General features: G+C 39.1%; 1 protein-coding gene across 1 annotated transcript in view; it reads right to left on the bottom strand.

Moving 5' to 3' along the window:
* Positions 1-17206, bottom strand: part of ODAD2 (outer dynein arm docking complex subunit 2) — a 245771-nt gene that overhangs the window by 183190 nt on the left and 45375 nt on the right. The window contains 1 exon segment of the mRNA XM_056107146.1: positions 14487-14634. Within this exon segment, the coding sequence (XP_055963121.1) occupies positions 14487-14634 (148 nt within the window).

Here is a 17206-nt window from a genome sequence, read left to right as displayed (position 1 = left end):
TTTCAAAACTAGAGGGGGCAGTAAAACTTACTGGGTCATGTGCCAGATTGAAAATTTTCATCTTTATTCAAGATTGACAGGAAATATTTCAAGGTGGTGGTTTTGAGAAGAGGGCTAATATGAGCTGAATACATTTTTGAAAAATTCACTATGGCTGAAAAAGTCCTTGGCTACAAGGGGAAAGTATGGGCATGTAGAGACCACCTGGATAACTGCACACCTTCAGAGAGGGGGCAGCTTGGAGTAGGAGGCGGAGGTGGTACTTCATGATATCAAAGTGCTGAGGAATTTGTTTCACTTAAAGACTTACACACTAGTCTCTGAGTCCCTGACAGGCAGTTGCCTCACAGGAGGAATATTTGAAGGATTCTGTGAAACCCATGCAAGAAGATGGGAAAGAGGGGTGGCAGGCGGAGGCCCAACTCGGCAGGCAGCAAGGCCTTTGTCTGTGCCACCCGTGCTTGGAAAGCAGAAGACCACAGGTGAAACGTGATGAGATGACACAAGCATCACGGAGTCCTCCATCTGGCCTTGAATTTGTTCCTCCAAACATGCCACTCAAAGACCAAGAAGAATGAACCCCCACCAGTGACTGTTTATTAACGATGACAGAAGCTGGAAGAAACCTCTTCACTTCCCCAGATCAGAAATGGCAAAAAGTCAAGACTCAAAGTGAGTGGCATATAACCACGCAAGTCCAGGTAGTAAAAGAGATTGCTTTGCCTTCTGTTTATTCATAAACTGGTTTCATACTGATGATTCAACACTCAGAAACCTGAGACTTGAGAGATGAGACTCCAAGAGATTGCCAAGGAAAAAGAAAAAACAATGTTCCAGATTAAGAAAAGGAGAAATTAGACTGAGATGTCATATTATAAGCTTGCAAGGGCTACTGAGCTGAATAGTGTGAGAATCAATGCAGAGATCCCCTACACAATTATTTTTAAGTAGCCATAGAACATATTTGCAGAAATTGATGATTTACTAGAATGTCTTAGTCATCACAGTGAGAAAAATCAGTATCAAATGTGATTGTTTTCCTATAAAACACAGAAGAGTTCCTTGAATAATTATGATTTTTAAAAAATTTAAAGTATCAGGGCCAGAGCGATAGTACACAGGTAGGGCATTTGCCTTTCATGCGGCCGACCCAGGTTCAATGCCTGGCATCCCATATGGTCTCCCCAGCACTGCCAGGAGTAATTCCTGAGCATCACTGGGTGTGACCCAAAAAACAAAACAAAAAAAAATCAAAGTACCAGGGTTCACGTAGTACAGAGGGTAAGGTACTTGCCTTTCACAATGTCAGCCCCAAGTTTCCTCACCAACAATGTATATGGCCCCCTAAGAACTACTAGGAGTGGTCTCTGAGCACATAGCCAGGAGTATGCCCTGAGCACACCCAGGTATTCCCTCTGAAAAAACAAACAAGATAACTTTTCAAAGTAGCTGTATAAAGAGGCAAGATTCTAAAACCAGTAATTTGGAGCTAGAGAGACAATACACTGTGTAAGCAGGTGATAAGTGTGTTGCATTGACTGACCTGAGTTCAATCCCCAGCACTCCATATGGTCCTCTGAGCCCATCAGGAATGATTCCTGAGCACAAAGCTAAGAGCAAGCCCTGAGCATAGTCAGGTGTGACCCAACAAACTATAAAAATAATAGTAATTCTCTGTATACTTTATTCATAAAGTTTCCATGCCAATACTGGATAGTAATTCTGTAATAAAAACACAAATGGAGGGGGCAGAGCAACAACAGAGCGGGTACTGTGTTTGCCTCGCACATATCTGATCCAGGTTCGAGCACTGGTACTCTATAAGGGACTTGAGCATTTCCAGGAATGATCCCTGAGCACAAACTCAGGAGTAAGTCCTGAGCACCACTGAGCGTGACCACCTCTAAAAATAGGATCAAAATGTCACCAAGAGGCCTAAATAAAATGGTAATACAGAAGATTATGTAAAAGATTAAAAAATCAGAAATTCTTTTACAGAATAAACAAATTTCTAAGTCCCTAGCTAGGCTCACAAAGTAAAAAAAAAAAAACAGGAAAAAGCTCAAATGAAATCAGAACCTTAAGAGATAAAATTTCAACAAATATTTTAGAAATGCAAAGAATCACAAGAGACTACTGTGAAGATATGTAAAAAATATGCACAACCGCAAAGGAATGGACATATTTGTGGATCACAAACTTTTAAAGGCTGACCCAGAAGAAATGAGCATACAGCCAGTCATGTCTGTATAAATAACACATTCAAATGAACAAGAACGACCAGTGCTGGTGAGGATGCGGGGAATTCATTGCTGGTGGGAATGTCAATTGATCCAGCCATTTTGGAAAACAATATGGTCATTCCTCAAAAAACTAGAAATTGAGTTCCCATTTATCAATACCACTTCTGGGAATATAATCTGGGACTCCAAAAATACACAGCAGAAAGACCATCTATATTTCTGTGATCATTGTAGCACTATTCACAATTGCCGGAATCTGAAAACAAGCTGAGTGCCCTAGAACAGAAGAATGGATAAAGAAACTATGGTATATCTACCAATGGAACACTACACAGATATTCGGGAAACTGAGGCCATAAAATTTGCCTATAAATGGATGTTATTGGAGAGTAGCATGCTGAGTGAAATGAGTCAGAAAGAGAGGGAAAGATAAAGAATGACTGCATTTATTTGTGAGATTAAAAAAAAAAAGTATAAACCTAATATCCAAGGCTCAGAAAAATGGGCCATGAGGACTGTTCAATGTTCAGAAATCACAAGTGGGTGGGGGGTAGAGGGTAATTAAGATAGAGAAGTGTCCATTATGACAGTATTAGTTGGAAATGATCACTCCGGACAAAAACTGAGTGTTGAAAGTAGGTAAGGAGATATACATGATAACCATTCAGCATCTGTACTGCCGTGCGGGTGAGATACTCTCAGTAGCTTCCCTCTTGGAGAGCCCGGCAAGCTACCGAAAGTATCTCGCCCACACAGCAAAGCCTGGCAAGCTACCCGTGACATATTTGATACGCCAAACACAGTAACAACAAGTCTCACAATGGAGACGTTACTGGGCCCGCTTGAGCAACTCTATGAACAACGGGAGAACGGTGCTACAGTGCAGTGCTACATGTCTAAAATGAGAGAGAAAGAAAAAGAGAGAGAAGAGTGGTGCCTGTCATAGAGACAGGCAGGGGTGGGGTGGGGGTGGCTTAGAGTGGTGTGAGAAAACCTGGGGCACTGGTGCTGGAAAATTGCACTGGCGAAGGGATGGATACTGGAACACTGTATGACTGAAACCCAATCATGAACAGCTTTGTAATGCTCTATCTCATGGTCATTCAATGAAATAAAGAATTAGAGAAAAAAAAGGCAATTAAAATGATAGTTGAAAATGGTGACTATGGACAAAACAGTACTGACAGGAGGTAAAGTAATATGCAAAATATCCTTTCAGTAAGTGTGTTGCAAAACGCAGTGCCTAAAGGAAAACGAGATGGGGGGAGGATATGTCTGCCATTGAAGCAGGCTGTGGGAATGGGGCAGGGACAGGAGGGCAGGGAAGCGAACTGAGGACACTGGTGCCAGGAAATGTACACTGGTGAAGGAATGGGTGTGGGAACACTGTATGACTGAAACTTAATCATGAACAAATTTGTGGCTGTGTATTACATGGTGATTCCATTATTTTTACCAAAAAAAGTACATCCAAGAATAAAAATCCAAGGTCAAATGGCTTTATTGGCAATTCTACAAAATTTTCAAATACATTATAATACCCAAACTTCACAAATTCTTCTATAAAGATCCAAATGGGAAAAATGTTCCAAAATTCATTTTATTGTGCTAGTATTATCCTGGGGCTGGAGTGACAGCACAGCGGGTAGGGTGTTTGCCTTGCACATGGCCGACCCAGCCGACCTGAGCTCGATTCCTCTGCCCCTCTCGGAGAGCCTGGCAAGCTACCGAGAGTATCTCGCCTGCACTGCAAAGCCTAGTAAACTACCCGTGACATATTCGATATGCCAAACACAGTAACAAGTCTCACAATGTTACTGGGCCCGCTCAAGCATATCAATGAACAACGGGAGGACCTGCTATAGTACTATAGTATTATCCTGATCCCCAAAGCAGACAAGGCAGTGCAAGAAAAGAAAAAAAACAGAATGAATAGAACCAACAGACATACCCTGCATTTCAAATATCAGGTCATATCACCTAGAAGCAAGAGTTGGGAAAGGAATGCAGGCTCCAGCAGGAATATCAAAGGCTAGCAGTAGACCAAACATGGAACATGGAGTTTACTAATTTTTCTAAAATTATGAATTTATAATAATAATAATTATAACAGACTTAGGGACAGGAAAAGCAAAAATATTTATATTAAATTTTTAACCTTACTCCCTCTAAAGTCTTATTCAAAAATTCTTCAGCATATAAACTTCAATAAGAAAATGAATACATTTTTAAAACAAAAAATAAAGTAGCCTAATGACTCAGATAAACAGGCTGGGCAATGATTTCTATTAATAAATTTGGAGGGAAGCACACTTTGAGAAACAAAATCAGGGGGAAAAAGGATGTTATAAATGTATAAGGCAATAAATCGCCCCAAAAGATATCACTATCATTTCAATAGTGCTTCAAGTGTAAGAACACTTGAGCCATTGGAGGATATGACAAGAAATGGGATTGTTGGGTCAAATGAAAACTCAATTGATTCTATTTTGAGATGTCTTTATACAGTCTGCCATAGAGGCTGAACCAGCCAACATTCACCAACAGTGGATGAGGATTCACTGTTCCCCACTTCCATGCCAGCACTGTTTACTTCTTTTTGATGTATGCCAATATCACTGGTGTGAGGTGATAGTTTATTGTTGTTTTGATGTGCATTTTCCTGATAAGTCATGAAGAACTTTTATTTCACATGGTTATTGGTCATCTCTATGTCTTCTGTGATGAAGTGTCCATTTAGCTATTCTTCCAGTTTTTTTGGATGAGGTTGTTTTATATATATAGTGTTTGCAAGTGCTTTGTACATCTTTAATATTAACTGTTTGTCAGATAAATGGTGAGCAAATATTTTCTCCTAGCCTGGAGGGTGCCTTTTAATTCTAGTTATCATTTCTTTTGCAGTCCAGAAGCATCTTAATTTGATAGTATACCATTTGTTTATTTTTGTTTCCATTTGCTCAGCCAATGGCATTGAAGATTGAAGATTAATTGAAGATTAATTAATATTGAAGATGCCTCAAGAAATAGCTCAAGTGCCCCAAAACAGATAACTGGATCAATAAATTGTGGTGTGTATATACATGATGGAATATTACTCAGCTACAAGAAAAGATAAAATCATGTCATCTGCTACTATGTGGATGGATCTAGAGTTTATCTTGCTGAGAGAGGTCAGTTAGGAGAGGAACAGATACAGAAGAATCTGTTTCATATGTGGGACAGAAAGAATAACAATCAGCCAAAGGCAATAGTTAAAGAGCTGGTGTACAAAACTGAGCTTACCTTGGGTGAGGTGTGTGTGCGGGGGTGGGGGGGTGAGGAGGTGTCCTGGGAGCATTGGTGAAGGAAATTAGGCACTCAGGGGCTAAGCACAGTGTTGGAACACTGTATTCACAGAGTTGTAATTAACTGTATTGTAAATAATGGAGTTCAATAAAAATGGGGGGTGAACATTAAATTCATTTGCTACATTCTCTCTATTTAACATGACTCTTGCACAGGTTTTTAAAAATAGTCAAAATAGTAAGAGAAGAAGAAGAGCAAGACTTGCAGGCCTCATGAGTTCTGAATTTCGGGTTGGAGGGACTGAGTAACAGAGAACTTGCCATCAATAAAGATTGGTGGACACCACCCCGGTGGCAGCCCCCTTCTGTGCGGTCTGGAATGAAGCATTCTCAGCTTTTCCACCAATGAAACAAGGATCACAGCACCTGCCGCTCCTAACCCGAAACCCAAGTAATGGGAAAGGAATTTAATTAACTGTAATTATGGCAAAGCACATTAAATTCCAACAATAAAATACCACTTTAAATAACTCTAACCAACGAAGACATCCTGTGAGAGAGACAGAGAGGCGGAGGGGAGAGGGGTGACAGATAGTTTGTCAACGATATTTCAGAAACTGAGCACTACAAAAACAATCCCTCAACAATGATTTTAAGTCCAAAAGTATCTCTGCCTATCCAGGAATACCCCTCTGAAAAGGTAATTTAAAACATGCCTTCCAGGGAGCCCCAAAGGTCCCTGCAAAAAGCTCCCTGGGATTTCAGATGCAATTGGCTTTTAGACAGCTGTCTGAAGAGCAGTGCTAATTGCCAATCCAGGGGAACCATAAGACACCTTCAGTTTTCATGGTCTGAAAATTCTGAACATGTGGATGCATGGATGAAAAATAAATAGCTAAATCCCCAGGTCACTGATAGGTGAAATCAACAATGCTGCTGAATGAACCTGATCAGAGGAAACAAACAAATTCCTGCCCCTGGCTCAGATGCTGAGAGCCAGAGAAGAATAAATGTTGGGTGTATTTGCACACTGCTCAGTCTTTCCCCCAAGCAATGTGTGTGCTGGGAGATAGCATCACCATTTCTCCAGAAGTGGAAACCAAGGATTGCCCAATATCATACTGAAAGTTGACACCATATTTGTGAATGCACCTAGAAGATGTCCATTATTTACCCTGTAGCTGTGCCTAGCCCCTCTATGTTTAAGATTGTAGGCATTTTCAAGTGGAAGGAAATCATCTTAGAGACATTTTTCTTTTTTTCCTTCGCTGTTCTTTATCCTTTAATCATTTTCATTTGCAAGTCAGCTTCATCAAATAATCCATAAATAACAAATAAAATGCTACTGTCTTTGAGATCTAAAAGAAGAGAAAAGGAGCTATGAGATAATCTGTGGAAGCCAAGGCTATCTTAACATAGGGTTTCTGATCCAAAATAAGTGCCTAACTTGCTTTAGCTCAAATGAAAGGCTTTTTTTGCCTAGCTATAAAAGAGATCACAATTCATCATGAAAAATCAAGGCTGAACTTAATACCTGTATTGCAAATCACAACACCGAAAAGGAAAGAGAGTGAGCAAAAGGCAATGTGCCTGCCTCAGAGGCAGGGGAGGGGCAGGGGGGAATTGGGGGGGAGCAATACTGGGATTACTGGTGGTGGGAACCGGTACTGGTGTAGGGATGGGTACTCGATCATCATATGACTGAAATGTAAGCACGAAAGTTTGCAAGTCTGTAGCTGTACCTCATGATGATACATTAAAAAAAATTTTAAATAATTTTTAAAAATTTAAAAAATTATTAAAAAAGAAAAATCAAGGTCAAAAACTGTCTTATAGGTCCACACATCCTCAACAGGCATATACGCTTCCTTGGCAGCCCAAATGTTTGATCCATTTCTAATAACTTGAACTTCAGTCCTTTACTTCCACCAGCAAAGAAATTTGTGTTTGTCTATCTCACTCTCTTCCAACTTAGTCTGCCTTAACGTCTCTTTATAAACTGGCCTGTCTTTTTATTTTCTTTCTTTCTTTTTCTTTTTTTTTTTTTTGGCCTTTTCTTCGCTGCTCTGAAGATACTCTCCTATTCCAAGCCTGACACACGTTCTCAGTCTGCACATTTCCCTTGTCATTGACCCCTCTTCTCGACTTTGACTCTGCATATCACCCTCTTTTGCACTCATCTGTCAAAATCAACATTTCCTGTTCTCCTGGTTGGACTGTGATCAAAATCCCAAGATGATGGGATAAGCATCCCATGGGGAGAAGTTACACTGAAAAAAAAAAAAGGACAGAGAGCTAGATTTCTCCATTATTGTAAGAGGTATTTGGAAATAAGGCCAATGAACACAATATTTTACAGTAGAGGCACATATATTAGAGTTATGATTACTCTGTGCTTGGACTTGATGCTAGGACCATAGAAACAGCTTAGTTTCAAGTGACAGCCCTCGAAAATATATATAGTGGAGCCAAAGCAGGATTTTAGAAGTAGGATCTCAGATCCTTCCTTACTATCTCAAAGTTGACTAATTATTTTCTTGGCATCACTCTATTCTCTTTAATTTTCTCCTGCCTATGTTTCCATTTTTTTATTAAACTCTATACCAAATCAGCCTTTAATCCAGATATCAAAATATTTTAACACAACTTGCATTCAAAAATTCAATTTTTGGTTTAAGAGCACTTACTAATGGGTATAAAGATAAATATGTGATTATTACCTCTCAACAGTCTTATCTCCATTAAAGAATACCCATTTATATAAATTTATATTATAATGCTTATGACTAATAAATTCAGATTTCTAGCCCATCAAAGTCTTCCCACTATCTTCCTGCTTTATAAAGGGGTCCCATACTCACTTATAAGCAATAAGTGAAACTTTACCATATTATTAGAGAGACTTCCAGAATTCCCTCAATCAATGGAAATGACACAGAAAACATGCCACTTTAATTTCATGAATTTAAAACCCTTTTGTGAGGAAATATATCTTATAAGACCTATAAAGGCAGTAATAAGTCATCTACAGGATGAGGAAGTAAGAAGAGGAATAGAGAGTGCTATCAAAGAAGGTGAGAAAGATATCAACAGTAGAACGCAGGCTTCTGACGCATAGGGAGAAAACCCTGGTCCCAAGGAACTAAGCATAAAGACCATCCAAACTTAGTCGTTGGGTACCAGATCCTTTCCCCATCATAACACGTGAGCAGATAGGGAAAAGAAAGTCTGTGCTAACTAGCAAGAAGCTTTGCAAGATAGAGAAAATTAGTAGGATTTCATCCTCCTGGAGTAGCTATAGGAAACAAGATGAACCATAAGCAGTATAAGACAGAATATTAGTGGTTTTCACTAAGGTAACATTATTGCTGGAATCAGAGAGATAATACAGTGGGTCAGGTGCTTGCCTTGCATGCGGCTGGCCAAAGTTCGATTTCTCATATTCTAGAGCCCTGCCAGGAGTGATTCCTGGGTGCAAGCCAGGAGTAACCCCTGAGCATTGCCAAGTTCACCCACAAAACAAAAAATATATATTTATAAAATTGTTGTCGTTCTAACTTCACTTAAGAGTACCATAATGGTCATTAGTCATGTAGAGAAAAAAGCTAGATGATTAGTGTATAAAAATGATAAACACTCATTTTATCAAATTGTTTTAAAAATCAGATTAAAAGAACATATACCAATATAAAACTTACAAGTTGAAATGAACAAATGTTAAAGCCAATTAAATAAAACCTCCCTTTACATAAAAGCCAAAGTCTGAGCTCATATCTCTGGATAAAAATAATCTGTAGTTCATTGACCTCTTTGAGTATTAATGAGCTCGTGAAAATTTTTCAACAATCACAGACATTGCTGTACTTGGAAATGGTAAGTGGAAAGGCAGGTCTGACATTAACATTTTTATGATAAGTTTAAGTTTACATTTAAGGCATATTTTTATAAACTGTAATATCAGGTGTATTTTGAGATTATCTAGAGACACTAAATTTTGCATTTCACAGACTTTTAATATCCTTTTGTGTCTCCATATAAAACATTTATCTGTGTCAAAAATGTTGAAGTCATTTGTAGATATACTTTCTTTTTTATTGGCTATGTTAAGAGTATTGACCTGTGGGAACTATAATAATCCCAGGCAATTTACTGTCTGGCCAAAAGTATCACATTTGCACATGATTTATTGATGAATAAATTGTGCAAGTTTAAGTAGCACTTCATCAATAAATGTTTTCCTTAGCTGTTCTGGGACAGAAATAGTGCATCCCTTCTGGACATATTATTATATGGACTTGTCCTAAATAGCTGAAAAAGCTCAAGCCAGTTATTCAATAACTAGAGACTATTATGAGAAACTGTCTTTGCCATGTTCAATGCAGAGATATTATTGAGAAGGTTTTCACTACCTCACTCACTCACTATTTTGCCCCATTAGGTCCTCAGGGAGAAAATTCTTTCTGCTTAGCACCAGAATCAGTTACACCCTGGTGAATGCATTATTTTTTTTCTCTTATAAAGTTTTTCCTCTCCCTTTATTCCCCTCCTTTTATTAAGAAATTAAGAAGACTTAAGCGAAATTCAAGGGCCACCTGCATAGCCCAATAGAGCACCACATGAAGAGTTTCTATGGCAATAATACACAACAGAAATTATTACTGTTGTCACTTTGTACTGAGTACTAAGTGCTAAGCACTTTATCTTAGATTTCACTCAGCATTCCTAACAAGCTGAACATCTGTTCTTTCATTTTTCCACTTCGATCAATGAAAAACTGAAACACTGAAAGGTTCATCAACTGACCCCATGGTCACCGAATAAGTGGTCAAAAAAAGTAACTGAATAAGTGGTCAAAAATAAGTGGTCAAAAAAAGACAGAACCCAAGTCTTTCTGATAACAATGTTTAAGCTTCTTACTGTTCACTTATTCTGTTTCCTTTCCTGGCTTATAAGTCTGCACCTTTGACTTCCACTTTTCTTTCACTGATAAAATAAAAGGAACAGAATTCTTTAGATGAACAGTAAGGCTCTAATAGTCTAGTTTTAAATCCCGCCGGAGTTCTATTTTGCTAGTTGGCCAAGCCTGTAAAGACTAGTGGGAAGTTACTTTCCATCAGTTTCTTCCCCAGATGACAGTCTTTACGTGAAGATGAAAGAAGGTATTAATACACAGGCACGCAGTGCAGAGAAGTAGTAGCACTGTAGCACTGTCCTCCTGTTGTTCATCGATTTGCTCGAGCGGGCATCTGTAACGTCTCCATTATGAGACTTGCTGTTACTGTTTTAAGTATATCAAATATGTCACAGGTAGCTTGCCAGGCTTTGCCATACGGGCAGAGAAGTAGCAGAGATACTATTAGGAAGGTTTCTTGAGTCTACCTGTTGCTGCTGTGTATGCCAGGAGGGTCTGCTTGACAGACAGTGAATTCTGCACAGACACCCACAAAGGAGGTGCTCAGCACCACGGGCTGACCTCCAGACTATATTCCAAGATAGAGTTTCCAACTATTCCAAAATAAAAAACCAGAACTCCCAGAAAAGTCTGCAATAATGATATCCTGTATTTTTCTCAAATCCTATATATGGTTTTATGTAACATTCAATATTATATAAAATAATATCAGTCCATAATAATAGGTATCAATCCATAATAATAAGCAGTGACTTTTTTCTGTGATAGGGATGTTAAAAATTAATATTTTGACAGGAAAATAATTCTACCATTTATATTTATCTCCATCTTGCGTTTGGTAGCAGGAAAAAACTAGAAGAAAACATCAATACAAAATACATGTTAAATAAGTGATATAAATCTACTTACTACTTATAAGGAAGGATCGTGAGGCCCCGCTTTCATGGTCTGTATTCGTACTGAAAATCAAGATCAAGTGAGCTTTTGCCCTTCAGCCCTATGGGAGGTTTCTGTCCTCCTTGAGCTCGTTTTACAAACAGCAGAGTCTGGCAAGCTCCCATTGGCATATTTGATATGCCAAAAAAAGTAACAATAATGGTCTCTTTCCCCTGACCCTGAAAGAGCCTCCAATGTGGCACTGTTGGGAAGGACGAGTAAAGAGAGGCTGCTAAAATCTCAGGGCTGGGACGAATGGAGACATTACTGCCACCCACTCGAGCAAATCAATGAACAACGAGGTGACAGTGATACGGTGATACTACTTAGAAGGTATGTTTCTTAAAATCACATTTTAAACTATACAAACATATTCACTGTCCTATTGGAATGCTTTGATTCTGGTTTCATGCAAACTTTCCAGAAATAAGAAACAAAACAAAATTTTTTTATTTTGTTATTGTTTTTTAAAATTTTAGACTGATGTAGTGACATCAGCCTAACTCTTAAAAAAAGGGTTTACCAAAGCATAGCTGAAAAGGCATTAGGGCCCATGTCCTAGAAACTAAAAATTTCCTGCTCAATGATAAACGTATTTTATCTACTTGCCCTGTTTAGTTATCAAAGTCTGCTGTTTTTGCTATTTTGGACTTCAGACAAGTCTCTGGTTTCCTGATAAAAGTCTTTCACAACACAGACTCACCTCTTTTCTATTTCTTTTACATGCAAAGGAAAATTGTAACACACTATATATACACATACACTTGCATTTATATGTGTATATGATATTGTGTATAATATGGTAAGCATTCAAAAACTGACAAAATGCTAGCAAAAAGTAATGGGTCCATTCTAATAATGTGAACATTCAGGTCTTTAGGTAAACCTGAAAAGGTCACATGAAAAGGTCACATGAAAAGGACACTTGTTTAAATTTCAAATGTAATGACTTATTTAATTTCAAACTGTTATTTCTTGGAACATAACTAAAAATATTTGTATAAAATCTTTTTTAGACTTACTAAAAGTTTTGCAAGAAAGCTCACTGTTAGCAGCAGACACATTTAGGGTATGGCACAGCTACAAGAAAGGCTGAAAGATCAGATGATGTCCAAGTCTGCTACTCACTCCCTGGTACTTAGACTCTGGTCAGTATTTTATTTTTTTAAAGAAACTTTACAAAGAAATGGTTGACAAATATAACATATATTTAAAATGTACAACCTTCTAATTAAAAATTTATATGTAGTGAAATGATTACAAGACCAACATAATTAACTGTTCTTGCTTTTCCTGATGTCAGTGGATAGCTTAAAACCAGCAGTGTCTTCAGAATTATTATTAAATTTTTATTCCACTAGAGAATTGGAATAATTTTTTCTGGTGTCCCAATTTATTGACTAACATATCTTGGCATTCAGGATTTAAGCAATATCTTTTTTTCCTGTCTGAGAAATTATGGAAACTGCAGTTGAGGACAAACTCTTAAGGGAAGGGAAATATTTTTCTTGGAGGAAAACTTGTGAAATATTTTAAGTACATCATCTTAAGAGAATAAGGGGGACAACGGAGCGATAGCACAGAGGATAGGGCATTTGCCTTGTACGCAGCTGACTCGGATTCAATCCCCGGCATCCCATATGGTCCCCCAAGCACCGCCAGGAGTAATTCCTGAGTGCAAAGCCAGGAGTTACCCCTGAGCATCGCTGGGTGTGACCCAAAAAGGCAAAAAAAAAAGAGGATAAGGGGGGCTGGAGTGATAGCACAGTGGGTAGGGCATTTGCCTTACACTCGGCAGACATGGGTTCGATTCCCAGCATCCCATATGGTCCCCCAAGCACTGCCAGGAGTGATTCATGAGTGCAGAACCAGGAGTAACCCTTTAGCATCACCAGGTGTGTGACCAAAAAAGCAAAAAGAAAAAAAAAGATGATAAGGAAAACGCATCAATACGTATTTTAGTCAACTATATTATATCAGACACTATAACCACACATTTTAAATACATTTTCTCAATCCTTAAACTAATCCTATCTGGAGGACTGATGAGACAGTAATACAATTTAAGGCACATGCAGCCAGATACCACCAGGGTGCCCTGAAAATTCCTCATCACTGTCACTGCAGAGCCAAGTAGTGCTGCATTCTTGGGCCCTTGCAGTGACCCACCTCCTGGGTAGCCAAGAATCACAAAAGAGCCCCAGCTTTCTGAACACCACTTCAGGGACTGGAGAGATAGTGCAGTGGGTAGGGCACTTGCCTTGTAGGCAGCCAACCCAGGCTCAATCCCCAGTACCCCATACAGTCTCCCAAGGCCCGTGAGGAGTGATCCCTGAGCACCACCAGATGTGATACCGCCCATCTAAGATTATAAAGAAAAACACTGAATACTCTCCCACACCATAATAATAATCCTATAGGAAAGGCATTAATTTTGTACCATGAGAAAAATTTAGTTCAAAAAATCACAACTTTTTAATAGTCACATTGCAAGCAAGTTGCACAGCCTAAAATTTAATCAAAGTCCAGTGATGACAAGTCACAATATAGCTGCCATGGTCTTCAGTCAGAGGAGAGGGCTTGTACCTGGCAGCCTGGCTGTTCTGTGTGGAGTAACATGATGCACACTTGGAACAGAAACAGAGTCGCTTACTTTTGGTCTTTGAAAGAAACACAATAACCTTGGAAGTCAAATAAACATTTCTGAGAAAAGATTTAATATAAATATTTAAAGCAGTACTCCCTCAGAGAAAGCTGCTGGGATAGAGAAGAGATCACTAAATCAATGATGGTTGGAAATGGGATGGGATGGGATGGGATGGGATGGGAGATGTGCACTGAAAGTAGACTAAGGACCAAACATGATGGCCTCTTGGTACCTGTATTGCAGACCATAATGTCCAAAAGTAAAGAGAGAGAGTTAGAAGGAAATTGTCTGCCATAGAGGCTGGGGTGGAGTTGGGTGGGGGTGGCAGGAGGGATACTGGGGACATTAGTGCAGGAAAATGTACACTAATGGAGGGATGGGTGTTCAATCATTTTATTATTGAAACATGGAAGCTTTGTGACTGTATTGGATAAAAAAAAATTACCCCTTCAAAAAAAACTCACTTTTAAATATTTCACCAGCTTCTGAATCTGCCAATATTCCGATGGCAAATCTGCATTTGCTTCCTGCCGATGATCAGGTGGTTCCTCGTCTTCCTCACTCTCTGAGGAGCTCTCACTAGTAACCTCCTCGAACTTTTCAGTGTTCTTACTGCACACAACAACAACAATATATCTTTATGCTACAGCAGATGGATATGGTGATCATGTATGCCAGCAACATGTACAAATGCAATGGATCAGATTCTAACACCTTCTTGAGTTCTAGAAGATCTTCCTAAAGATCTATGGGAGGAGACTAATAAACCAAATCTCCATAGCTCGTGCAATACTATATTTTTGTTTGTTTTTGGTTTGGGAGCCACACCTGGCTATGCTCAAGGGTCACTTCTGGATCATCCCAGGGGACCATATGTGGTAGCAGGGTTTGAATCTTTCTAGCCACAAGTTCAGTATTTTTTTTTTTTGCTTTTTGGGTCACACCTGGCGATGCAAAAGGATTCCTCCTGGCTCTGCACTCAGAAGATACTCCAGGCTGTGCTCAGAGGACCATATGGAATGCTGGGAATAGAACCCGGGTCGGCCGCGTGCAAGGCAAACGCCCTACCCGCTGTGCTATCTCTCCAGCCCCAAGTTCAGTATTTTTGCTCTGATGCAGTAATAATAAAGAAAGAAAACAAGAAGTGAATAAGAGGGGCTAGAGAAATAGTACAGCAGGTAGGGCAGGTGCCTTGAGCACAGTCAACCTGGTTAAATTTCCTGCATCCCATATGGTTCCCTGAGTACTGCAGGTATGATTCCTGCGTGCAGAGACAGAAGTAAGCCCTAAGCATCAGCAGGTGTGGCCCCAAAACAAAAAAACAAAAACAAAAAGGAGTGATAAAGAACATTGAGTGAATGTCTTAAGGCTATGTTGTGCAATGAGATTTCCATTAATCTAACTTGTGTCTGTTTATATTTACATTTATTTGAATATATTCATTTAACAAAAATAGAATATAATTGTTTAAAGAAAAAAAACCTTCATTCTCCAGTCATACTATATTTCAAGTGCTCAATAATCAAGTGAGGGGAGTGGGCTATTTCCCTGCACATCTCAGCTGGAAACCATCTTTATCACATAGTTCAATTAGGCAGGCTGCAAAGGCTCTAAAGAGAAAAAGTCCCCTTACCACACAACCCTTTATTTCTCTCTGCTCTAGAAGTTCCTTTTTTTTTAAAATATTTTAACAATTTTTTAAAAATTTTGATTAGTGAAACACCACAAGGTACAGTTGTAGACTTACAAATTTCTGTGCTTGGGTTTCAGTTATACAATGATTGAGTACCCATCCCTCCACCAGTGCCCATTCCCCACCTCCAATGCTCCCAGCATCCCTCCCACCCCCCTCCCCCCAGCACCCCACCCCACCCCTGTGGCAGGGCATTCCCTTTTGTTCTCTCTCTCTTTCCTTTTGAGTGCTGTGGTTTGCAAAAGAGACATTGAATGGCCATCATGTTCGGTCTAGAGTCTATTTTCAGCATGCATCTCTCATCCTGGGAGGGTCCTCCCAACACCCTTTACTTGGTGCTCCCCTCTCTATCTGCTCTAGAAGTTTCAACTGAGTCTCATGGATACAAACAAGGTGGCTCAAGCTCAATCTGTCTATTTCAGTCTCATTCTCTTGCTTCTGCTCTTGTCCAAGCCCACTGGAGGCTCTCTTCATAAGTCTTTTCTAGTTTAATCCATTTTAAAGCACAAGAGAAGGATAGCTGTTAATTTTTATGGATATATATTCATTTTTAAGATTCTTGATACTTTTGATCAAGATTTTTTGGCATTCAGAGTACCAACTCTTGCCCTTCCAAAAAAATCTGGTGCAGACTTGTGTGGCAGTGTTCTCTGCATCAGAATGGAAGTGACAATTACAATTCAACAAGCCATGTGAGACTAATTTCCATCTCATGTATTCTCTCTCTGAAAGATGTAATGAATGAACGTGTTGGTTACAAGAAAAACACCAAGGGTCAGATTTACTGAAGAAGTGACGGGGATCTGTTCAGGTCCTAGTCTGAAGCATATACCAAACAATACTGAATGTCTTGACAAAACCCTAAAGTGACTTCCCTCAGCCTAACAAACTTCTGAACATCTGGAGTTGAAGACACAGGGCATTAACTTGACCCATTAACACCCAAATTGTGTTAAAAATCATTACTCCATAGGAAAACTATTCTTAGTTTCCACAGATAAACTCTTTAACATTTAACTATGAACTATTTCCTGCTTTTTATAGATTCCTCTCCTGCCCCGACCAGAGCAACTATAAGTTCAAAAGTAGAAAGAAGATAACTTCAATGTTCAACAGAGTTGGGAGCTACACCCTCAGATTCTTGCTGCATTGTTACATCTTAGGCAAGATTAGTTATAAAGAAATCACCAATGATAATTATATCATTGAGTAATAAGGTATTAGATATATGGTAACATTATTGCATCTATTACCCTGAAGTTGTATGATTCACCAAAATACAATTAAAACAAAGCAATGATGAGCTCCTTGGATTTTCTTCCTGTCTCATACATCCATCCCTGATGGAGTACTAGAGAAGTCAGAGGTGCTGAAACTCTCATGGTGCCATGGAAAACAGGTAACTCAGAAGAGCTGCTTTTTTTTTTTTTGCTTTTTAGGTCACACCTGGAAACGCACAGGGGTTACTCCTTGCTCTGCACTCAGGAATTA

Source organism: Sorex fumeus, unplaced genomic scaffold (assembly GCF_029834395.1).
Source record: "Sorex fumeus unplaced genomic scaffold, SorFum_2.1 ptg000007l, whole genome shotgun sequence".
NCBI classification, from domain to species: domain Eukaryota; kingdom Metazoa; phylum Chordata; class Mammalia; order Eulipotyphla; family Soricidae; genus Sorex; species Sorex fumeus.
The sequence above is the reverse complement of the archived record's forward strand: the minus strand, read 5'-3'. Positions and strand labels throughout refer to the sequence as shown.